Below are 26,873 nucleotides of genomic sequence, written 5' to 3' on the forward strand. Positions count from 1 at the left end.
TTCGAACCGTCTACCTTCGGTATACAAACTCGTTGCTTTACCTAACTGAGCTATTTGCTCTTTTACGTAAGCTGAACCTGTTCTACAGTAAAGACTATTTTTCATTTCGATTGGGCTAACAATTCGTCTTTTTCCATAGGTAATTTCCACTATTTGCACTATCTATACGTTAATACTTAGCATAGATTCATATATTTGGAGTTCGCTGATAATGCATATAATAAGACATACTAGAAATATTTCGTTAAAATTTTCGTTTGTAGATCTAATCCACGCTTCTCTCAATGACATAGATGTCGCTGCTTCGTGTTGAACTGCAGAATTCCCTCGCGTTCTTGAAAATTTCCCACTTTAGCAGAGTTGGTAATTCTCGAGATTTCTGTCGATTTAATGTTTTTTGCTTCTAATTTCTTTATTTTAAGCTAATATCTAACACAAATATTAAAAACGGGTTTGTTATTAACCTGTCCTGCTGGGGAAACCTTCCGAAATTTCGAACATATAAAGAAAACGGAGATATTTTCAAAAAACTTCAAAATAAAGAGACGCGTCATTTATTTTGCTCATGGTAGTGCATTGAACACACTTTATTCACAGTTTATCCAGGAAAATTTAAAATAAATCGAGGAAATGTATCTGGTGCAAACAACACTACTGACATAAGATATCCTGTAAATTTAAACTGGATTTTTTTTTCGAACACTCTCCTGAATTGCCCTTTGCTTGTTTTGTCTAAGCCTTAATTGCAATTTTTTCCTCAGTTGAAAGCTGGTCAGTGTTTTTTTGTAAATTATTTACAGAAGTGATGGTATACAATTCATTCAGAATGTGTAGGTTATTTACAGAATTAAAGCACACACAATAAAATTAAACCTAATAATTAAAAACCAAAACAGCTGATACAAAATAGGTACTGGTATATGAATTCCGAATGTCGCATATTCATACACACACACACACACACACACACACACACACACATGTGCGTAAAAGAAAAAAAACTACATTCCAAATCATCCGTCTTGGTTGTTGCGCAATGCACAATGAACACAATATACTTCCACATGAGGCGAACCAATGCTTACCAATGTGATTTGTTCTGAAAAGGAAACCTGGAAATTTGCCAGATGAAGGATCAGCATGTAACAAAAGCCAAAAATCAAAGAACATGGAAACAAACAGCACTGCCAGTTCTACACCCAGAAATGTTAACTGGGAGGGGTCCAAGGTATTTGAGGGAGGTCCAATACGTCTACATAATATGGAACCTGTCTTATACTGCACCCGAAAAGACGATAAGTAATTCTTACTTACTGTCATCTATATTTTTAGAAAAAATGATAGAACGATTATTTTTATAAGTAAAGAAGAGTACATGATGAGGTGTAAAATAAAATATTTAGCCTACATCAATCGTTTCTCTGTTAAACAAGTATAGTTCGTTAAGAAAGTCTACAAATGTTAGTCGTTTCGAAATTTTTGGGAGGTCCGGACCCGGTGGATCCCCCTAGTGGCTACGCCCCTGAGCATTGCTAACTAGTCCCAAATTCAATGGGCGTTCTACTTTCTACTTTTTTTCTTTTTGACATCGGTTAAAACACGGCGTTTGTGATGTAGCGTTCATTCAACATCCTGAGGACAATTGTCGAGATATCTGGAAAAAGAGGTAATGTATTAAAGTAAACATAAAAATACTGACGGTAATGGGACATACAGACCATATAGTCCCTATGATCAAATCACTAATTGGAATCGGGCTTAAACCCTTCGGAGCTTCCTACTGTTATATATATATGTATATATGCAGGTTGGACACACAGTTGCTTTCCCCAATATGTAAAGAAATACTTTTTGTGGGGGGAAAGCGACTTTGGGCCCACATATATTCTTAGTTTAGTGCATGTCTTAGTTTAGTAAAATAAGGGTAGATTTTTAAAGTTTGATTTGAGCGATAGATTGTAGTATATCTACGGTTGAAAAATCATGACGCATGAGTTAAGAAGCATATTGCTTTTCTAAGGGTAGGGACATGCCGAAGACACCTCGCGATCGAAACCGAGGTTTAAGTCGCGGTCGCACCCTCGATACTGGCACAAACACATGTATTCAAATGGGTAAGCGCATGCCCAAGATGTACGCTACATCGCGACCTAGAGGTCGACCGCGATGATGAATTAGTGGTCGCAATGATGAACAACTGAGTTTGTTTTTACATCGATGTTCAGCAGAAGCATCGCTGTGACTCGTGTTCTCATTGGCTCTCCCTGAAGCGCTGAACAGAATAAAGTTTTCATTTGTTTAGAATTTCGTCTGCAGAGGATTGTGTGTGTCTATGCTCGAGAGGTTTTGTTGCACTATTATATTTGATTATGAAAGACATATTAATAGAACTAATGAGGACTGTTCCAGCAATATGGAATAAGAAAAACAAACAATATCATAATAGACACGTTTTAAATAGAGAATGGAAGAAAATAGCAACTGAAATGGGAATGTCAGATAAGTTATTTATTTAAAAATTATACTATAGCTTATTATTATATAAGGCAGTGACGGTCACAGGGGGAGCGCTTTCGGGCTGAAGTCCGTAAATTGTAGAATTTTTAAAGGAAAAAAGAAGCTACTGTTAATCATATCTATGCTTAAAAACTGCACGCCCTTCCCCCAATTCCGAGATTAATAAAAAGGGTTTCTTCTAAATTCGTTATTGATATAAGGTAAAGAAATACCTGTAAAGACAGGCACGTATCCATAGGGAGGAAACGTCGAACAATGGAATTGCAGTACCGAAACTTCATTTGCTGCAGTTAATACCCCCTCCTCCTCGTAACCTGTACCTGATTTATTTATTTATTTATTAAATTTTACTGGGAAACGATTTCTCGCCTGAGTGCTGAAAGATAGCATTTCTTCACGGGAAACTGAATAAAAGGTAAATGTTTTTTGATTTAGAATATTGATGGAGATGAACAAGAGATGAGACTCAAATATTTTTGCGAAACAAGAGACGAGATTTTGGCATATCTCATATCTCGTCTTGCGTCCATCCCTATTTATAAACTGTTTGGTCCTTTCAATTACAAAATATGGTTTCGCAGTGATTTTTATGCACTGACGGAATAATTTCCTTGCGTCACAGCAATGTTTCTCCTTAAACTGAGAACTTAACAGCGAGGGTGCGACCTCCTCGCTATGTCCGCCCTTCATCCATCGCGACCTAGACATCGAGGTAGCGACCGCGACTTAAACCTCGACCTCGATCGCGAGGTATCTTCGACATGCATTTACCCTAGGGTATAAAATTGACTGTTTCCTATTCTATTCTATTATTGTACTTTTATAGATATATAAACAGTTGGCTGAAGAACAAATGGAAGTATATATAAAACATTCAGAGCCGAGAGTATTATGGGCCCTAAACAATCTCAAATCAATTAAAACGTACAATTCAGAGGAAAAAGAACTAAATAGGTGAGAAATTATTTAATATGTAAGTTAGTCCATGACAAGATATATGATTATCATACGTATAAGTGAACACCATATTTACATGGCTAAATATAACAATTTTTTATATTGTTTTAATTTTTTCTTCTCTTTTTCATAGTTGCAGAGATTAATTTCCAAATACCAACAACTATCCACGGATATTTTTTTTTTTAAAATAACACTTGATTGAGAACTTAAGAACGAAAGTAGGTGGAAAAAGGGGGTACGGGACCAAACATTTCCAAGCCATCACAGTACAATTTTACAAATAATTCTACATGTTTATTTTTGCCTCTTCTTTCTCTTTTACGAAGGCTACTGCACTGTTTTTTTATTAATAAATTAGATAGATTAAATTAGTAATTTATATATTGAACAGAACATGAAACTTTATGACACTTAATCACAAAGAATATATATTTAAAAGTATAACTACATAACATTACATTTCCTTCTCTTCTGTCTTATAATGACCCCACGACAAGATGTTAAACAATTTTTTAAACAAATGCTTTATCATCTATATAACTTAGAGCAAGTTTGTTCACTTCCACACATAAGTCGTGTTTGTAATTTCTAATTAAATTCATCATCTTATAATATTACTTATGATTAAACAATTAGTCTTTATTTCATTATATTCATTATATATTACATTTGTCTTAACACTCTTAGTTTTTACATATTTCTTTATTAAGTTTATTTTTAAAGTCCTTATCTGCTAGATTGATTAGTGGTGCTTTTATTGAGTACATTTTTATCTTAATTCAACTAATTTTTTTATAATTGCAACCTTTACATTATCTTTCATTTTGCCAAGTATTTTACATTTACTTCAGATAGTTCATATCTATTATTTGTTCATAATCACTTGTAACGAAGTAAGCAATAAAATTTTCCATATCTTTATACACATCTTCCATATGAATATGATAAATGTAACTATTCGTGTCTGTATAGCATATTTCTATTTTGTTTTGATCACGTTATAATTGAAGTCATACGTTACTCGATATATTCTCTTTAATTTTAATCCATGTGACATACATTGTTTTAAGTTGAGAGAGTGAATCAATATTTTTCTTTAGTATATAGAATTGTTAAAATCTTAGACTTTTTGAGGTGGACACATATTTTGAGGAGCTAAGGGATAGTCTTTAAGATGATTATGCATTTTTTGGATATTCAATCTCTACTTATAATATATAACTTTTTTATAAATTTAATTGTAATTTATTTCTGTCATATTCAATACAATGTAATTATAATTGGATTTATATACTCTTGTTTATTTAAAATTTTAATTGTTGCTTGTTATATAATTTTAAATCTTTAATATTTAACAAGATGGTATTGTTATAATTTACACATACGATCAACTTAAACTAATTCATAATTATCATAATCTCTTAACAGAATTAATAGAAAAACAAATACTATCAAGATGAGAAATTGTGGCAAAATAACAAGAAATGCTGAAAGAACAAGAAATTATGGTAAAAGAAAGATATACATTAGAATCAATTGTAAACGTAAAAATGAAAATGTATCTTTCAATGACTATGACAGTTATGATGAGATAAATTCTTAAGTGCATATTGTTTAAAATATCTTTCCGTCGTTGGTACTCAGAAACCAAGTCTTAATTTTCTGCCTTATATGAGATAGATCTCTTCTAATTCTTTACCTGTGGGTAACGTACCCAAAATGGCTGACACGTTCCCACGTTGAATTGCGACACTGATCCGTTGAATAAGAAAAGAATAAACAATTCCGAAATTGTGAGGTACATTTGTGAACTTCGTTGTTTCTATTTCTTCCTTATCTAAACATTTAAATACTTTATATGATGGATATTGACTGATCGTCCAATTATACAGATTATTCGCATTCAAATACATTACATAAGGTGTTTTTATTTTAGTTGTAATTTTCCATTCATTCTTTATTTGCCTACATATATCTTTTTAAACATTGACTAATTCCTTCTCCTATGCCTTTCTCCGTCATCAAAATTACATCATACTCAGGTAATACTTCTAATTCTATATTCGTCACTTTTAACATCACATCCCTAGCAAAATCTGGTGTTGTCATATAACAAGCCGAATCAAGTCTATAAGGTCTAAAATTTTCGAATGTTTCTTCTAATAATAACACATATGATATTCTCCATAGAAGTCATGATACTCTCCAAGATACTTGATTTTAAATTTATAACAAATTGTCTTTGCACGTTCTTTAGTCTTTATCGCTAATTACTATGTTATTAAGCTTGTTGAAGAATGCTTCTTTTGGTGGTCAATATTTTTTTCTAAACTTACACCAATCATCAACATCATAGAATGAACAAACATCTTATTACAAGTTTAAATTGTTCTTATTCAGGATACAAGTGTTACGTATGAACCATTTGTTCTGTTGTTAATTTTAATGATAATTTGTCTAGAGACAATAAATCTAAATAAATCTATAAATTTATTAGATAGTTCCTACATTTTACTGAATGATATACTTCGTTCCTCATTATTAGGTATTAGATCTATTTTTTGTTACATCCAAGCTCTTTTATAAATAAATATGAATCATATCCAGTTGTGTGTTATGACTGAAAAAAATTTTCGAACTTTAACTTTTAAGTTATTATTATTACAAAAAGAAGATAAAAAATTTAACATGTTATATGGTAGTGATGTTTAACTTTATCATTTTTCTTGCTATATTTCACTTAACAGTATGAACAGCATTCATATTTATTAAACCCTTTTCCTCGTTTTTCTGTTAAAGGTAATTCGTTGTTTTCATGGTATGTATTTGATATTTGTTTGGCTTCTGCCTTTAATTTGCTTATAAATTATTTAGCTGCATCTTTATTCTATATACGATTGGATTTCTTTTATTTCCATCACTTTTTACAATGTAATACCAAATTCCAGATGGCTAATGTTTTGGATATGGCTTCAAAACCTTATGACATTATGTATTAAACATTAAAATCACCATAAATTAAAAATGGTATTTTACTGTATATTGGTAGTTCTTAAATTTAATATACGTATCTTCTGGCATTTCTATCTTTACTGACTTATTTGATAAACAATCTTTCTCGTGAGTACGTAAGGCATTTTGTGAATTGAAGTATAACACATATCTAGCACATAGATAGTTTCTTTCTTAATTTTTACTTAATTGAGAGTAAACTAATTTCATCAAACTTTTAACCCAACAGTAATAGAACTTATTTTCTTCTTTTAAATATAATAAATTTACGTGTTTCTTTTTACCAGAGTTTTTGTTTTGAGTGTTATATGATATAGATTGAATAATCTTTATCATATACATACACATAAATGGGAATATCAAGTCTTTCAATTTTTGGAATATCATAATTTCTCAGGATAATGAATATCTTTTAGGATATCTACTAAGTTTTTCAATTCATTGTTTTTAGGTACCCGATAGGCACAAGATGTTACGGAGTATAAGGATCCATATATGTTGAATATATAAAGCATCTTTCATCTTTATTCTTTATATTAATAACAACATTTTTATTCTTAATTTGCTTTGGTAATTCTATATATGATGACCCTTTATATGGTATAGATTGAACAATTACTAGTTGTAAAAGTTAATATTCCTAAGAGACCATCCAAATCCTTTAGCTTGGAACCCATCCATTCTTGTTGTTAATACTTCTTTCATATTAGTAAATACTTCTTTAAAATCGGTTGATTGATTTATCTTTCGATTTTCAATATTAAAATAAGGTTTTGAATTTTTCATCTTTCTTACATTGGCAGCTCATCTAAATAATAGCTTTTAACGAATTATATTTCTTGCATTTCTTATATTTCTTTCGAAATTGCAATCTGTTTGAAATTGCTTTTGCTGTTGAGTTAATATTGAGTTCTAATGGGTCTTCTGATTTACTACACTTTGTAGTGAATCTCTAGGTTGCTAATCTTAATTATATGCTGTTGGAGATGCAAAAAAAGCCGGCTTTTTTGAATCGATGGTTTTTTGCACATAAAAAGCCGGCTTTTTTGGGAAAAAACGAGAATTTTGGAAATTTTGGCTTTTTTCATTTTCATGATTTTTCTGTTTAAATAGCTTTCTTATAGCGTACTCTAAAGTTAAATAAGATTTCATGACCTAAATGCCATATTTCGCTCTGGAATTCACCATCATGATGGATGGAGCACATGGTTTATGAATTAAAGTAAACATAAAGTATGTAGTATTTGAGGACAATTTTAGAAGCAGTTTAACCTTATTTTAACTTCTGAATCATCAACATTTTTTCTTCTTTCTATCATTTCTTTTTAGTCATCCGTGTTTCATTTCTTAGAGCTTAGAACCCTAGCTTCTAGCACATACCGTAATTAAACTTATGCTTTTCAATATATCCATCAGAGAGTACTTCCACATTTCCGTTATACTGTAGCTGTGCAATGATTTAACAATAATCTTCCGGACACAACCTTGAATACCATTTGATAGAAATAATCACTATCGGATTTAGAAAAATATTTGGGAGGGGGTTTTTCTGAATAATATTTGGTTTTTCTAAAAATTCCTAAATTTTATTTAGGAGGAGCTTAAGTTTATGAGTACAGGCATAATAAATATTTCGTTTTCCTTGTATATTCAGCTATAATCTTCCAGATACAACCTTGAAGACCATTTTAAACTGATAATCAGTGGCGGATTCAGAAAAGTATTTTGGGAGGGTCTTTTTTATATTAATGCTTAGTTTTTCTAAAAATTTCTTTTTTTATTTATTTGAGGACAGCTTGAAGTGTATGAGTAAAGGCAAAGCTAATATTAAGTTTGTTTTATAAATTCCGTAATTTTGGGGTAGAGGCTTCAATCCGAAAGACATCCCCACCTCTAACCCTCTTCGCAAATCCACCACTGTTGGTAATTAGTAATAACAAAGATTTAAAAACGATTAGAAAGGAAGTCAGCCAGGATACATAGTACACCCACTATCTCTACATTCACAGATGGGATTAAGAAAACTTTTGTCAAAATTGTCGAATGCGGGGTTGAATTCCGGATTTCACGATAGAAGAGCGAAAGCTAACCACTCACTCATATTTCCAGTTAAAACTTTGAAAGCGTTCCTACTTTCTTCTATTCTGGCTACATGACCTGCCCACCTGAGCCTCCTAGACTTGATGACTCTAACGATGTTTGGTAAACTGTATAATTATATAGTTCTTCCTTATGAAATTTCCGCCATTCCCCATTCCCGTTCCTCTTGGGTCAAAATATTCGTCTCAGAATTTTATTCTCAAATACTTTCAGTCTGCGTTCTTCCCTCAGCGTAAACGACCATGTTTCACAACCATAAAGCATAACAGGCATAATTATTATTTTATATATTTTAAGCTTTAAATTCCTTGACAGAATTCGCGACGACAAAATATTTTGAACTGAATAATAACAAGAATTTCCTGATTTCAGTCGACATTTAATTTCTTTGTGGGTATGATTTTGGTCTCGTAATACTGATTCAAGATGTTTGAAAGTATCCACTGTGTCGAAAGTATTAATTGATATTTTAACGCATTCATAATTTGCCATATTACGATCCTTGTGAACTTCCTTGTATTTAGATTTCTCTGCATTTACTCATGTCCCTGCAAGCGTTTAATAAAGCCTCTGCATTTCTTTCAATTGTTCTCCTATTAGATTTACATCATCAGCATACACCATAATCTGGTGAATACCATTCAACTCTAGGTCCTGGTTCCTATCTTTGATTTCTCTTATAGCGTACTCCGGAACAAAGCTGACTAATAACGGCAATAACGCATATCCTTGTTTTAGGCCAATCTCGGCGTGGAAGCTCGTATATTTCTACTTGGACTTTACTGTGTGATTCATTTAAACACTTAGTAAATCTAGCTTTTTCGGTATTCCTAATTCTGTAAGAATGTTGTACAATGTTTCCTCCTAACTGAATTGTAAGCCTTTCTAAAATCAATAAACAGTCGAAGTATTGGGTAATATATTCCCATTTCTTTTCGAATATTTGTCGAATGGTAAATATCTGATCGATTTCGACTAAATACACACTGATAATCTCCAATAATTTCATTTGCGTATGGGGTCAATCTTATTAATAGAATGTTAAGACAAAATGCCTCGATAATTATTACAATCAATTTTGTCATCTTTCTTGTGAATTGGAACAGTGATTGATTCTTCCACTCTTTTTAAATGTATTCCATAGTCTTTCTTTTTGGTAAAAAAAAGTTATGTAACGATATGTTGAATTTTCTTGTTAAAAATTCAGAAACCTTCAGGACTGGGTAAACCGTGATGGTGGTGGTTATATATTCTACAGCCTAGCAAACCATACGCTCAGATGAACCGTCTATTACGTATATGATCCATGAAGAGAAAATTCGATACTTTCCCGATTCTTAACAAGCTTAAGGAACAATCATTGTATTACAGAATTTGGAGTTTTACCGATTTTGCAGATCCGAAGCACCTGGTAGGTGGTAACAGATTATTACGTATGTGATCAATCAGTGAAAAATTTGTTCGAAATATTCATACAATGTATATGAAAGTTAAAACTTAACTGAAAAATTTGAAGAATGTACAGATCTACCCGAAACGAAGCTCTTGATGTGCATATTTCTCTCATGTTTTTTTCTTTATTTTGCTTCAAACAGTGGGTGTGTGATATTTTGAAGTAAAAATATTACATACAATTTTGCTAGTTATTTATGTATCATTTTTAAGTTTTTATTGTATATATAATAGGTTAAAATATTATTACATATATTGGTTAATCCTTTGGAATTCCTAATGTAAATATGTTAAGAATTAAAAAAAATCTTTTTGAAATTCATGGTTTATTTTCGAGGTTTCATATTATTATCTACATCAACCTCTAACTAAATGAGCTTTTTTGTTGTAGAGAAGCGAAATAAAGTCTGCATTATAGATTAAAGCAAAATTTTCAAAAAAGCCCAAAATTTCCCAAGCAAAAAAGCGAAGCAGAAAAAACCGTTTTTTCAAAAAAAGCCGGTTTTTTACCGAGCCCTTGCATCTCTATATGCTATATACTACTATTTTACTTCGAATGGTGATGTTTCAGTTTACACTTTAGGTTCTTTAAAAATGTCTTGTTTACATGCAAATATTTGTCTAAGTTTTAATCTGTTTTGTTCTTTTATATTGTTTAATACGGTCAATCAGTTCAGCTTTTCTTAATTGGGAATAACGTCTTGTGGTCTTTTCTTTACAATGCTTTTTACATTTAACTACTGTATGTTTACTTAAATTTCTCACCTTCTTGTTCTTTACTTTTAACGTTTGATTTTATTTCATTTTTAGATTCCTTCTTAGCATTACTACTAATATAATTCATCTTCTATTTACTATATGAAACATTTTCTTTTGAGCGTTTCATTTTCACTTTTCGAATACTAGAATTATTATTTGTATGGCCCTCTAAATCATTACGTTTATTAATATGTTGTATTAGCAATAACACTTTCATGGAAACGTCCCCTCAAAGTCAATAAATAATTTAATATAAATCTAATCAATTTTTAAACATATATGCACTTAAAAATCTATCTCATTATAACGGTCATTTTTATTGACGGGTTCATTTTTACTTTTACTGTTCAAGTTTCTTCTGATGTGTATCTTTGATTTATTATCATTTCTTGTTCTTTTAATAGTATTTCTTTTTTCTTTGAACAACGTTTCTTTTCCTTTTAACAATATTTATATTTCTATTGATGCTCTTAATAGTTTAATAAAGTTACGAATTAGTTTAAGTCGATCGTGTGTTAGATTGCAATATCTTTCTATATTTATTATATAGGAAATCTTTTAGAAATATGATTTTATATGAAATGAAATTAATTTACATTTACACAGAATTCACAAGTATTACAATTGAACATGTCGTGTGCTAGAGAAATATTCTCTTAAACTTGTGTTCGATTGTGTATGTGATCATTTGTCACGATTATGCTAATGAAGTCAACATTGATTTTATCATTTCTATTAACATGTTAGATCATCGGTTCAAAAAAAGTAACTAAAGATAATAACGTATACATTATAGAAAATATTTTTGTAGATATACTACGGATTGGTCACATGAAGTATCAGAATCATTCTTTGAAGAGTAATTGTCTCAAAATTGTTATAATGAATATAACGATGAATATGAATTTTAGTATATTACAGGAAATTTCATACGTAATATCAACACAAAGTCAATTGGAAAATCATACTACAGGTGCAACTATCAGAAAATTTTGTAAGAGAATTTTCAAATAAGATTAATTTCAAAAGACTTTACGATATTTTCAGAATTATCAGATTTTATTAGAGAATTTGTATATAAGGCTAATTGGGATATCTTTATACCGAAACTTGTCTGAAGATTTTATTAATGAATTATAGATAAAATTAATTTTGAGAATATATCTGGTGGAAGTAAATTTTCAGAAGAAGACTTTATACGAAAACATGCTGATAAACTCTGTTGGTCTAACTTATCATCACATCAAACTTTATCAGAGGGCATTATAAGAGATTATGCTGATAGAGCAGATGAATCATGTTTTCAATGTATCAACGTTTATCAGAAAATAAAATCTTTACAAGAAGTTTTAAGAACAAGAAGTTTTAAGTCCCATGGTTATGCCGGCTAGGCTAAAGGAGACGGTGATGATGAGAAATGAATGAAATGGTGGAATGAAGAAAGTGGAAGGAAACGAGAGAATCCACGGTGTTTGTGCACCACAAAACTTACTTGGCGCAATCTGACATCGAACCAAATACCCCATGCACCAGAGGTGAACGCTCTACCATTGAACCACAGCGGCCTCTGAACGCTTATGAGGATCTTTCATCTTAGGAGTTTGGAATTTAAAGATAGTGTGTTTTGGTATCATAACTCTCAATATCAAGACTTTTCTATAGAGTTTATCTATGAATTTAGACTTTATTTAGATTGAATGACTATAGTAAGAAAAAGTCATAATAACCCAAATTTGGGAGATGTGTTAAATATGGCGTTTAAAGAAATGGCAGAAAGTTTGTTTCATCTACGCTTTAATGTAAAAAATACACTAAAGATCCATTTCTATTCTTATTAATTGGAATTTTTAACGCATAAAATCAAATTTACAATGAAACCATCTTGATCATCATATTCAATTTTTTAAAATCTACATGACAACTATAATAAATTATACAATCATATTTTTCTTTAACTTTATTCAATAGATTAACTGAATTAGGATCAATAATTTCTGATAGTAGAGTCATATGTAGGTATTTTTCTCTAACGCAGTAGTCTTAAGTTTATATTACATTGTTGAACTCTTAAAACTAAAAACGATATATCTCGCAGTTTTGTAGCTATGTAAATATCTTATCAGCATCGTGTTGTGCTATTATTTGTTTTAATTTTGCTTTTGATAGATTCCTTTAACAACGAGCAATTTATGTATTTTATGATGTTCTGTATGTTCTGATGTTATTGGTTTGAGATATTCATTTTCCAATCTTAATTCGTTCATTGATTGTTCAATTCTAGTTTGCAGTTTTTATTATTGTCTATATATTTTTTAAATCTTGAACGAAATAATCTTCAATAATATAATAACATTTATCACAAAATTTAGCAGATGACTATGTACAATATCCAGAAAGATTTTTAATAAATATATGTTCCTGATAAAATATTGTTAATTTCGCTTGCCGGCAATTTTCACTTCATATGTTGCTTTATTTAAGCCTTTCTGATCAAAAGCACTTAATTTGTTAGAAAAATAAGCTATTAACTTTTTTGAATGCTTATTCTTATTCCAATTCAAAAATTCTTTGCCACCATCTTGATTAAATTTAGTAGCGTTGAAATATTCTGTAGATTTATCGATAATAAATTCAAAATCACCAAATAGACTACAAATAATTGTCGGTAATTCGTTCGTAGCATATATTGTTAAATATTAGAAGTTAAATATTCATTCTTTTTTGTATAAAGAAATTCTTTTATGTATATCTACATAAACGATAAACACATTAAATTACAATATTGCCTTACTTTTATTTACCATGTGAATCATCAAACCTTAACCATTTAATATATATTTTATTACCTTTTTTTACAAGTTTTTATATAATATACTCATACAGTATTTATATTCAGTTTTTGATAATTCTGATTGATAAAAATCTTTCTTTAACTTCTTCGTTATTTGTATCTTTTATTCTGTATGTTGGCGTAAGTTATAACCTCATCAATGACAAATACTTTCGTTGAGCATTTGGGTTTATATACTTTTTCAAACAAACCTTTAGATTTACTTATACGAACATAATCACCAATTTCTCCGTTGTTTTTAACACATTCATATTTTTTCTTATACATATTCTCCAATATTACTTGTTCATTCTTTCTATTAACTTCTACAGGTTTCATGCTAATTGTTCTATGAATTCGATTTATTATTACTCATCAACCAATTTTTGCCATACTTGTAACCATTTATAATTTCCCTGAGTAGTATTTTTTCCGCATGTTTTGTTAAAATGTTCTACGACAAAAGCTCTTTACCACTATAAGTTGAGCAATGATGAATGTTATATTTTTCATCAATTCCTTAAAATCCTAACTATATATAAAACTACATGGGCTGACATAAATTATTGAGCACTTCCTGTAGGGCTACAATGATTAAATTTGGCATGATTATACCTTTCCGGAACTAACCCACAGGAAAATTACCAAAAGTGAATATTTTAAATTTTTAGGGAGTCTAAAGAGGGGATGAAGAATTTCCCTGTGTTATTTAAATGGGCCTTATTTTTGGACCTATAAGCTCATATTTTAGGTACTTAGAATTGGAATAAAATCTTGAAATTCAGTATGCTTGTACGTTTTCGTTAGCACTACCTAACTAAATCAGTAAAAATAAAAAAATCCAACTTTAGACTGGTTTTATAGGGAACTAAAAACTCTTTTCCATGTTACTTATATGAAACACCTTTTACACCTCCAAATTATTGAGCACTTTTTGTAGGGCTACAATGATTAAATTTGGCATGATTATACCTTTCCGGAACTAACCCACAGGAAAATTACCAAAAGTGAATATTTTAAATTTTTAGGGAGTCTAAAGAGGGGATGAAGAATTTCCCTGTGTTATTTAAATTGGCCTTATTTTTGGACCTATAAGCTCATATTTTAGGTACTTAGAATTGGAATAAAATCTTGAAATTCAGTATGCTTGTACGTTTTCGTTAGCACTACCTAACTAAATCAGTAAAAATAAAAAATTCAACTTTAGAGTGGTTTTATAGGGAACTAAAAACTCTTTTTCATGTTACTTATATGAAACACCTTTTACACCTCCAAATTATTGAGCACTTCTTGTAGGGCTACAATGATTAAATTTGGCATGATTATACCTTTCCGGAACTAACCCACAGGAAAATTACCAAAAGTGAATATTTTAAATTTTTAGGGAGTCTAAAGAGGGGATGAAGAATTTCCCTGTGTTATTTAAATGGGCCTTATTTTTGGACCTATAAGCTCATATTTTAGGTACTTAGAATTGGAATAAAATCTTGAAATTCAGTATGCTTGTACGTTTTCGTTAGCACTACCTAACTAAATCAGTAAAAATAAAAAAATCCAACTTTAGACTGGTTTTATAGGGAACTAAAAACTCTTTTTCATGTTACTTATATGAAACACCTTTTACACCTCCAAATTATTGAGCACTTCTTGTAGGGCTACAATGATTAAATTTGGCATGATTATACCTTTCCGGAACTAACCCACAGGAAAATTACCAAAAGTGAATATTTTAAATTTTTAGGGAGTTTAAAGAGGGGATGAAGAATTTTCCTGTGTTATTTACATGGGCCTTATTTTTGGACCTATAAGCTTATATTTTAGGTACTTAGAATTGGAATAAAATCTTGAAATTCAGTATGCTTGTACGTTTTCGTTAGCACTACCTAACTAAATCAGTAAAAATAAAAAAATTCAACTTTAGAGTGGTTTTATAGGGAACTAAAAACTCTTTTTCATGTTACTTATATGAAACACCTTTTACACCTCCAAATTATTGAACACTTCTTGTAGGGCTGCAGTGATTAAATTTGGCATGACTAGTCTTCGTTATAAAATTATTTTCAATGGTCTATTTGTAAATTGTTAGGTTTTTCTAATTTTTAATGCTGATTCAAACGCTTTTGCAACATCATTAACACCGGTCTTTAACGAAACTAGCAAACGTAAGTTTAAAAATACATCACATCGTTAGTAAATACTTGTAATCATTATTTATTTTTTGAAATTCTGTTTAATACTTCAGTATCAATTTTCCACAAGATCTGCTTGCCATAAATCAATTCATTTTATAATAATATTTAATCTTTCAAAATTCTTTCGTGGTGGTTTATGTATTTCTTCAATAATTTCTTTTCTAATACCTTTATCTTCTTCTGATCAATCTTTCTTTACCAATCGCGTTTTAATAAATACCGCATATATCGCGTACATCTTTCTTCAGATATCTTTCATTTTTGGTTCGTTCTATTTTAATGGTATATTCCTTTCAATCAGTATGCTTTTTACACTTAATACATCACCATTGCTAGTTATTTAATATCAAATCGTCAAAGTTCCGTTTCTATAAACCAAATAAGAAATAATAATTTTCCTTCTTCCGAACTAGAATTTTTGTCTGCTTGAAACGTGCTCGTATCGTTCTTTTTAAAGTCAAAAGGGAAATGTTCAACTAGAGTTTTGTTTTAAAATATGTTATTTTTTTATCAATACTTAATTCAATATGCATTATTTCTTCAATATAGAGAAATTTGTAACCATTAGATAGATTACATATTCTACAGATTGAATCTTTATCGTTTTTTCATTCTCAACCGATACAACAAATTTACAGTTTCTTTCTGCGTAATTAGCTTAAAACTATCTTTTCTCATCATTTCAAAATCTTGTCTTGCAACAAACATTTCAATTCTGTCGACCTTACTCATATGTATAGGGGCGCCGTCGTATACCCGGGCGCTGATTTTCCATGGCACGGCACTGGTGAGAGCCAATTGAACACAGATCTTCACAAAAAGCGACAGAATTTTCTTGATTACCTTTATATAACATTACCAAATATATCCATATTTATTATATAAGAAATAATAATTCCCTACCATGCTTTGCTAATCTTGTTTTCATTATAGTGTTGTTCTCATTCGAGTTTTTGAAATAAATATCAATATATATACCATGTTTTTAATAAACAACACAAGACACTTTTCATATTAATAAAGGGTATCCTACTTTCATAAAATTCTCAAAAAATCAGAAGCAACTTTTAAAACTCATATACAAATGTTTCTTCCATATATTGTAAGTCGATGGCTTTTCATCTGTAAAGTAGTGAGGTATTAAATAAACATTATCATAATATTTTAGTTATGCTCTTCTAAAATTTTTAATGTCTTCCACTGATACTTGAAATTTCGGTTTGAAAAGCTTTATCTAACGTATTATAATTTTTTTTTGAAATAACTTTATTTTGTGTTTCTGATTCGATCCTCAGCCAAGTAAGTTTATGGTAGACATAGAGCAGTAGCTAGAGATTTCGGCGCCCTCTACACTCACCATACCAGACTCTTTATTTTTTCTTTTTGTTTGCATATAAGAGAAGTAGCTTAGTTTTTATTGTTATGCTATGCTGAGTTTTTATTAAGCTGCTTGCATAGACCATTGTAGCAGCCAAAAACGATCATCATGTATTATTTTACAAATAAGAGCTGTTTTCAAGAGGCTTTCTTTGACTTTTGTTAAGCTTCACAAAACTACATTTGGTTGTATTCAAATCCACTTGGAGAACAGTTATGAAAATTTACAGCTATTTACAACGTTTCATACTACCGATAAGAAACGAAATTTCAATACATTAGAAACTATGTGCTTTTAAAATGTTCGAAATGGGTACAGCATTAATTTCTAGTAATAATTGTAAACTTTTGTAATTTTATTCTGTATATGACCACGATAGACTTTCTTTTATTTCTCTTATGGGTCAGTGATGTGATATTGTTTTAAATGCATATGTCTCAACGGAAGATAAGGATGACGATATAAGGGTATTCGACCAAGTCCCAGGATATCATATGGCAATTTTATTAGAGGATTTCAATGCAAAGGTAGGACGAGAGGTTATTTTCAAACTGATTATAGGGAATGAAAGTCTGCATAATGAAAGTAATGACAAACGGCGTTCGACGGCAACATCCAAAAACCTTATCGTGAAGAGTACAAAATTCCCATATCATGATGTTCATAAATATCGCCAAATGGAAGAACACACAATCAAATTGATCACGTTTTAGTAGGAAGAAAAATACATTGATGTTTGGTCGTTCAGAGGACCCGACTGTGATACTGATCACTATTTGATAGCAGCGAAATAAGAGAAAGATTATCGCTATATAAAGGGAATATTCAACATCTATAAACGAAGAAGTTTAGTTTAAAGAAATTAGAGGAGAACCAGGCTAGAAGGGAATACCAGATTGAAGTGTCGAATAGATTCTCGGTTTTGGGTTGAGAGAGCACTAGTGTTGAAAATACTTGGGTTCAAATTAGGGATGGCATTGAAATTTCAGCAAAAGAAAAAATGAGGCACGCGAAAATATAGGAACAAACCATGGTTCGTCCAGGAATGCGCCAAACTAGCGGAGAAGGGAAAACAGGCGAAACTGCTTTGGCTGCAAAATCCGAACGATATAACTGCACAAAACTTCGTTAACATCAGATGTGAAACTTCCAAAATGTAGGCTATAGAACAACGAAACGCGAATTTCTGAAAGCTAAAATTAATGAACTTGGAGATAATAGTGAAAAAAAATCAAGACATGTATAAGGGCATCACCTAATTTAAGAAAGGGTATCAACCTCACGCGTATAATTTAAAAAGATATGATGGAACAATTCCCATTCATACAGATGACATCTTGAATAGATGGAAACATTGCTTTGACACGCAGTTAAAAACTAATGTTAGTGGGGAAAGGAAAATTCAGGAGAGTCCGAGTAGGAAAATTCTTGTCCACGAGCTTCCACGTCGAAAATAGCCTGAAACAAGGAGATGTGTTATCGACATTATTATTATTTTATCAACTTCATTCTGAAGTATACTATAAGGACAATCGAAGATAGCAACCAGGGCCTAGAGCTAAATGGTATTCACCAGGTTATGGTGTATGATGATTATATAAATCTGATAGGAGATGATAGGAAAACAATAGAAAGAAATGCAGAGGCCTTAATAATCGCTTGCAGATTTAGAAGTATGCAGGAAAAAAAAACTAAATACATGGAAGTTTGTTGGGATCGTAATACTGCAAATTATGGATGCGTCAAAGTATCAAATAATGCTTTCGATAAAGTGAACACTTTCAAATATCTAGGATCAATATTAACAGTCCAAAATCATATCCATGAAGAAATTAAAGGTCGACTGAAAACAGGGAATTCGTGTTATTATTAAGTTCAAAATATTTTTTCGTCGCTAATTCTGTCGGGAACTTTGAAGCTTAATATATATAGAACGATAATCATGCCTGTTGTTCTATATGCTTGCGAAACATGGTCACTTACATCAAAGTAAGAATGCAGACTGAAAGTATTTAAGAATAAAATCCTGAGACGAATATTCGGACCCAAATAGAACGGGAATAGGCAATGGCGGAAACTTCATAACGAGGAACTGTATGATTTATATACCCTTTACCAAACATTGTTAGAGTAATCAAATCTAGGAGGCTCACGGTGGCTAGTCATGTAGCAAGAATGGAAGAAAGTAGGAACGCTTTCAAAGTTTTGACTGCAAGTCGAATCGGAAAACGCCTATTAGGAAGACCTAGATAGGAGGACAATATTAAGATGGATCTCGCAGAAATAGGAATGCAAAGTAGAAACTGGATCCAGTTGGGTAAGGAAAGAAGGCATTGGAGAGCAGTGTTTTGTCCAGTCTCCACGTTTTTTTTTGGGGGGGAATATGAAGTTCTAGGGGGTAGCCCATTAAAAATGTGGAAACGAAACCATGTACCTTATGCACCTTTATATAATAAGAAGAAACGGTCTATATACTTTCAGAGAACTGTATCTTTGCTCTTCATTGCTACACATTAATTTTTAACTATTGCAATATAAAGATTTTCCATATACAAGAACTATTACTAATGATATTTTGATCAGATAAAGATTCATATTTATTCAGTTATTAAAATATTAAGACTAATCTAGGAGGTTCTTACCGTTTCATGAACTAAATATTTAAATATATATTTTAATAAACCAACACATATTACATTTTAAGTTTTAAAAGAAGGCAGTGCAATTTTTGGGGGGGTGCATTTTTTTATAATGTTTCTTCTATGGAAAAGTTTCAGTTCACAAGAACCTTTCACGGATATTAACACAAGTGAACTTAAGTGATGTGGTGTAAGTCGTTGTCTTTAGTACAAATTCGTGCCATACTTGAGAATGATCTTTCAACTTTCCAGGTACCTATAGGACATACACTTAATATGGCAGCGAGATGTCGTAGTGTAGGAAAAACCGTTCTCAATCACTCAACTTCATATCCTTCTCTGGATACTACTTTCAAATTGAATGAAAACACTTATATTCAGTTACACACGCTTCAAAATTCAAAGAAATAAAATCACACAAAGATTTGAGTTCTAGTATTGCATTATCCATAAGCATAATGTCATCACAGTTGAAAACTTAGGGAGATAAAAAGAAATTGTCAATGGTACTCCAAATTTTCTATCAAAATTTTCTAGCAAAGCTATCACATATGGTCGCACAACTCCAGAAATGCGTACAGAGTTTCTTCCATTACATTCTTGTGTACTTATGAAATGTTACCAAATAAGTAGATGAATATCTCATAATATCCTTTAAACGAGAGATTGCACTTACACTTTCACCGGTAAATCACTAAGAGCAGGCTTTTCGGGCTGTAAAAGTAGTCACCAAATTAATTGCTTTTAAAACTTCCAATATAGCGAACAATAATACTCTTAAGTTTTAGTTCTGGACTACTAACAACAATCCTCCTGCCTTTGATGACAATTCTGTATGTATTTCTTGTAGAATAACTACGATTGCTGCCTGCAGCAAGGGCCTTGACAGATCGAAAGTAAGGCGTCTAACGACTGTCTCCTACCCTCAGAAGCTCCAGATTGAAATTATTCATGATAGCTTGTAGTGCTTTTAACTTTGTATGATTTTTCGGTGACATGAAATAACTTCCATAGTCTGTTGAAGGCCAAAAAAGCTTTTTACGATCTTTTATTTTTGTCGCTACATTAGCTGAGGTTAAATTTAATAAGCGACTTCTACAATGAACATTATGTGCTTTCTGTAGGCCAAAATTCTCCTTCAAAATTTTTGGGGAAAATTCTACAACTTTGGAGGGAAATTTTCTTCTCCTAAGATGCCTGGATAAAACACTGTTGGAGAGGCTTTATGAACGCGGTATTGAACCTTCGGGTTCCATAGGCCATACAGTTAGTTCTTTTATACGGTAAAAAAATATACGTATATATATATATATATATATATATATATATATATATATATATATATATATATATATATATATATATATATATATATATATATATTATGAAGTATAACGGAAACTCAGAAGGAGCCTTCTTTGTGAATTTCTAAATATTAATCGATGCAGTGAAGAATATATTTAATGTTTGAAATTAAAATCCAAGATATAGTTTGGCTACTACATGTTTGTAATTACTTAATTTATTAATGAATGAACGTTCTGAATTTAAGATTACTTATTATTAATTAACATATTAAAAATACACTAACACACGTTCACACATAAAACACACACACACACATACATTATATATATATATAGTAATACTTTGTATGTATGTAGATAGATGAAACAAAAGACAACTAAATACGTATGCACAAAAAATATCCTGGTGATACAAGTAGCTGATGGAGAAATTATCGTAATAAATTCCCTCAAATTGGAAGCATTTCATATTTAAATGGAATAAAGAAAAGTCACTCGTAGTGATGTCTTTGAAAAAAACGACATTCATTCGACGACGACGAAGTTCTGACCCCTTAAGCCCCTATTCTACAAGTTCGAAAATGTTATTATTACCCTTGTTTACGTTCATTTTTAATATTCCCGCGCAAACAACAGCTAGCATGTGACTCTTCACACCTCACATTTTCATATCTTTACTCTCACCATCGTGATTAATCCGATTGGGTAGAAAAGCAAATTCATCACTATCACAAAGCCGAACACGTATTTCAGACTTTGGCAGTTTCCGATTTTGAAACCGTTCCTGTGTACACTATAAGTCATTACTCGGCATCTTGTGTATAACATTGTCATTAACCAATCAAAGTAATAAGTAAAAATTTGTTGTGACTCTTATTGAAATGTGTAAATTGCGAGTGGAACGGAGCGAGCAAGAAAATATTTAACAAATGTATTCCTTTGCAAACCGACAATAATATTGATTTTAATAGGGTGCCAATACCTTTTCGGGGCGACGCGTCGTTTGCTCTTTTCCAACACTTTAACACTTTTTCTTGGTCGTTCGGCGCCCCCTTGCTATCAGCGCCCAGGGCAACCGCCTCTCCTAGCTAGGGCTCTGGGCGGACAACATTGTGTCCGTAAGTTTTCACATGGTACAACCGTTTCCTCCCACATTCTCATTCCACCAATTATTCCATCATCATCCACTTCCCTTAATCATCCGTCTTCCTTAGCCTAAAGGACATAATCGTGGGACGTGAAACTAAAAGATTTCATTTCATTTTAAAGTTATATTAATGTTGAAATATTGCAGAAATTTGTTGATTATTTTGAGTTTTCATGAGATGGATAGATTTGCTTTCTCTTTTGGTCTTGCATAAGATGGATATACAGTATATACGGTATATTTTGTGTATTTCAGTTACAATGTCAGTTTACGTGAAACGTTTAAAGTTGGAGTACACAGAGGAATATTTTCTGGTCTAGAGGGTGCCATAATTTGGTTTTGTGTCTATGCAATTTATGGATTTTGCTATTGGTGTAGTGTAACTATATTGTCAGAAGCAAACGCTGCTCACCGAGAACGAAACTCACCCAGAAATTTTCTCATTGTAAGTATTTTCAAATATCTGCGAAGTATACTAATGTTGAGTATTGTAGTGGATAAAATGTAAGTAGTACTTGTTTTTAACAAGTAAAAAATGTAATATAATATGGTATATTTTGTATGATGATTTTCTACAAAATATTAGATTCTCACAAGGAGACTTACTTAAGTGTCACTCACCGATATGAATGAAACTTTGCATACTTGTAGAACATCAAAATGTAATCGACACGTATTTTTTTATTTCGGCAATGGTGCGGGTTCAAGGGTAGAAACCACCCTTTAAACAGTACGGGTGGTCTCCAAGCATAGACAGAAAACAATCATTTAATCAGGGGCGAATCCAGGGGGGGCGATCGCCCCCCCAGAAGAGGAAACTTTCTTATTTTATATATATAAATAAAACCCATCTCAAAGTTTGGAGCCCTTAAAATTAGCAGTATGACAACCCACCGGCCCCCCCCCAGAAGTCGGTCTTGGATCCGCCCCTGCATTTAATGTATGGGAAAACATACTGAAAGGGTTTTCTTTTTAAACAGCTGATACAGAATCTAACGTCAAAATTACAAAATTCAAAATGACGGATTCAATATGGTGATTACAGTTACGAAAAGTCTTTTGTTTGAAATGCTCTCCCTAACAGCACAATTATATAGCAGGCATATGCCTATCATGTTCCCTAAGGTACATGGGAATGTGTCCAGTATGTGCCTTATGTACCTCTGAGAAAGAGATCACATGGATAGCAAGTGATAGTCACAACCTATATCCGCCCTAGGCACACGCCTGACATGTAATGTACCTGAGGAACGTGCCTAGTATGTTCTACATATGTTCCCCATGCCGTAAGCGTCAATGAACCACAAAATTACTTCCCCAAAATATGTTAAATCAGCTATGTGCGTAATGTGTTTACATTAAGGTGGGTCTAAAAAACACTTTAAACAAGTAAAAAAAATGTACCCCAGTCTGGGCGTGAACCACCAATCTTTGGATTACTAGCCGCGTGCTCTTCCGACTTGGCCACGGAGGTGCTTGTAGAGGGATAAATTGTTGAGGTCTTTTGAATTTGACTAATCAGAGTGCTCCTTTATCCTCGTATATTCGACGATAACCGTTTGGGATCAGATCAAATCTGCTCGCCATGTAATTTTATAACAAAATGACGAGTGTCTATTTACTTTATTTCATGGTTCTTCCATATTCACTTTCAAATGATCGGCGACAGTAGCCATCTAATAAAGTTGATGCGTTTGTTGTTTCTAGTACACAGTCGCTTAGAAATGCATCAAATGTGGGAGACGAATTCAGAACACCTAAATGGCGCATGCCTAGCACATCTTGTGCTGTTAGGGTATCTGAAACAGTATGCACTGTGCCTAAAGGACGTACCTAGAACATGACAGATAAATGTTCCAAGTGACGACATAAAAACAAATGACTATTAGAGTGCATGTGGTAGAAGAATGTACAAATATACTATTTTAATATTTTCTAGAAGTCTTTTCTTCTCGTGACTTCTTCTCTAGAAGTCATTTCAATGGCGGATCCAGGGGTGGGCGATCGCTCCCCCTAGAAGAGGAAACTTTCTTATTTTTATATATAAATAAAACCCATCCCAGAGTTTGGAGCTCTTAAAAGTAGCTCTAAATAGAAGTATTACAACCGTCCCCCCCCCAGAATTCCGTCCTGGATCCGCCCCTGAGTCATTTCAACTTAAACATCAGCAATAAAGTTAATGACTTCATTCATCATAGCTATATTAGCAATATATCCGTATTAAGTTACATATTGAAAAGCACTCACAAAATTTTCATTATCATGTTCGATTTTTGTTACAGATTTACTTAAGTGCACTACAAATAATAACAGACGTCACTTGGCTTAGAGAAAACATTCACGTCTTCGCACGAGCCAAACTAGCTAGTATTCCCATATTTCGTGTTTTGCAACGTATACCACCAATGGGAGCTCCAGAATATGAAGGAAAGATCATTCAAAAATTTAAAGGAATTATCAAGTTTTCAAGTGTTACATTCTGGTACTCAGGAAAGCATGTCAAGGTAGTCAACAAATATTCCTATCTTTAGAATTTGTGTTGATAGTTTCTGCTTTAAAAAAACTAGAAAACTATTGTATTATTTCAATTACATTTCAAAAGAAAATCTGTATATTTCAATAGTATTTGAGTAACTTGATATTTGAACATAGTTGAAAAACTTTTCACTTTTTGAAGTTTCAAATTGGATTTACTGCGCAAAAGTAAATACATACAACAGGAAAATAATGTCATTTGTTATCTGATATCATGGGTTGTTAATTACTTTCAATTTTTATTCTTGATTGTTTAATCTTTATTTATATAACAATATTTACTTTTGCCTTTGTTTTTATAATTAATGGTATCAAAGTTAATCTATACCAGTTACTGTATCAATATCAAATAAATAGAATTGAGTGGAAAACATCATAAAATACGATAGAGTCACTGGATTTTACCAACATTTTAATGAATCATTTAACACTTATATTTTATTAGTGAATTAAGTTTTAAATACAGAACAGTAGTCACCTTGCATGTAAACAAATAACAAATTAAAAATGACATCTTGTGTTAATCTTGTGTTTTCATGTCAATTTAAAAGTTAAAATTTCATTATCATCATTTCATGTATTTAAAATAACTATATTCCAATAGTTTTTAAATGTAGAAAACTCAACATACAGTGACTAGCAGAATTATTCGGACACTATAGTGTTTGAACAAAATATGGGATTTATTTCAAAGAAAAAGCAAATGCAAATAATATGCTATCATTTTCTCAGACATCCAACAAACATAAACAATTATACACCTCGAAAATAAAATAACTTAACAAACAATGTAAAGTAGCGAGATCAAAACAAACACAATACGAATTCGGGTGTTGCAAAATTATTCGGACACCTGACCAGATATGACACTTATCGAGTAAAAAATATAAAACTCAATATCTAGTAGGCAGTCCTTTCTGCTTAAGAACTGCATGTAGTCTATTTGGCGTACCAGTCACAATTTTGCGAGTGTATGCCACAATAATCTTGGCCCATTCTTGACGAAGCACGTCCTTCAGATGATGCGCCTTCGAGGTTATGCATATTTTTCGAACTTGTTTCTCTAGTTTATCACACATTTCGAACTTGCTTGTCTAGTTTATAACACATTTCTAACTTGTTTCTCTAGTTTATAACACATTTCGAACTTGTTTCTCTAGTTTATCCCACAAATGTTCAATGGGGTTCATATCTGGAGACTGGAGAGGAGGATGGAATGTCTTTGGGCAATTGTATAGTAACCACAGATTTACAATATGAGCTGTGTTTCGGGTAGAATTTGAATGTATCTAATATCCACATTTTTCTGCCTTCTTCTTTAAATTATCTTTGAGACTTTGCAGGTAGGTGTTTGTTCATTATCTGTTCAATGAACACCAACTCATCTACTCCAGACGCTGACATACAGCCCTATACCATTACGCTCCCTTCGTTGTATTTTACTGACGGCTGCAAATTTTGTTCCTCTAGCTCGGTATTGTTCCTTCTCCACACCATTACCTTCCCATCAGAACAGAAGATATTGAACTTACTTTCATCAGAAAAAATCACGTAGTTCCATCAGTTGGCACTCATATACTGGTATTATTTCGCAAAACTAGTATTTTCTTCCTCTTTGTTTTGTTAATATGAGGCTTTCTGAATGCTACGCGGCCATGAAAACTAGTTTTTCTCAGGACTTTTCTAATTGTATCGGGACTCACGTCGATCCCCATTTATTCTCCAACCTCGGCAGCGATTTTTGAAGCTGATTGATTCTTTTTTACGGATCCTTTCGTTGATCCTTGATTCGTTGATCCTTTTTTTCGGACTATTGCGGATTCCCGTCTCTCCGAAAATGTCTTTGGACGTCCCGTGTTAGGGAGGAAATCAACTCTATCCTCAACCTTGTATCTCTTGATAATAACTAGACTTCGGATTTTAAGGCAAATGCCTATTTTGTTCCCTTTATAGGAAGTAAAAAATACTTCGGATCTTTACGAATCATGAGGAATTAAGCCTATTAAAACACTTTATAAGTGCCCTAAAAATGCCTAAAATGGAGT

General features: G+C 31.9%; 1 protein-coding gene across 3 annotated transcripts in view; it reads left to right on the forward strand.

Moving 5' to 3' along the window:
* The window catches only part of LOC145670996 (multidrug resistance protein homolog 49-like), a 150,445-nt gene that overhangs the window by 56,786 nt on the left and 66,786 nt on the right, over positions 1–26,873 (forward strand). For all 3 annotated transcript variants that reach the window (XM_081739632.1, XM_081739634.1, XM_081739633.1), the window contains exons 8-10: positions 3,344–3,471; positions 22,549–22,738; positions 24,576–24,797. In XM_081739632.1, the coding sequence (XP_081595758.1) occupies positions 3,344–3,471; positions 22,549–22,738; positions 24,576–24,797 (540 nt within the window). The remainder of the gene's footprint in view (positions 1–3,343; positions 3,472–22,548; positions 22,739–24,575; positions 24,798–26,873) is intronic.

This window comes from Thermobia domestica, chromosome 15, assembly GCF_964235325.1.
Source record: "Thermobia domestica chromosome 15, izTheDome1.hap1.1, whole genome shotgun sequence".
Lineage (NCBI taxonomy): Eukaryota > Metazoa > Arthropoda > Insecta > Zygentoma > Lepismatidae > Thermobia > Thermobia domestica.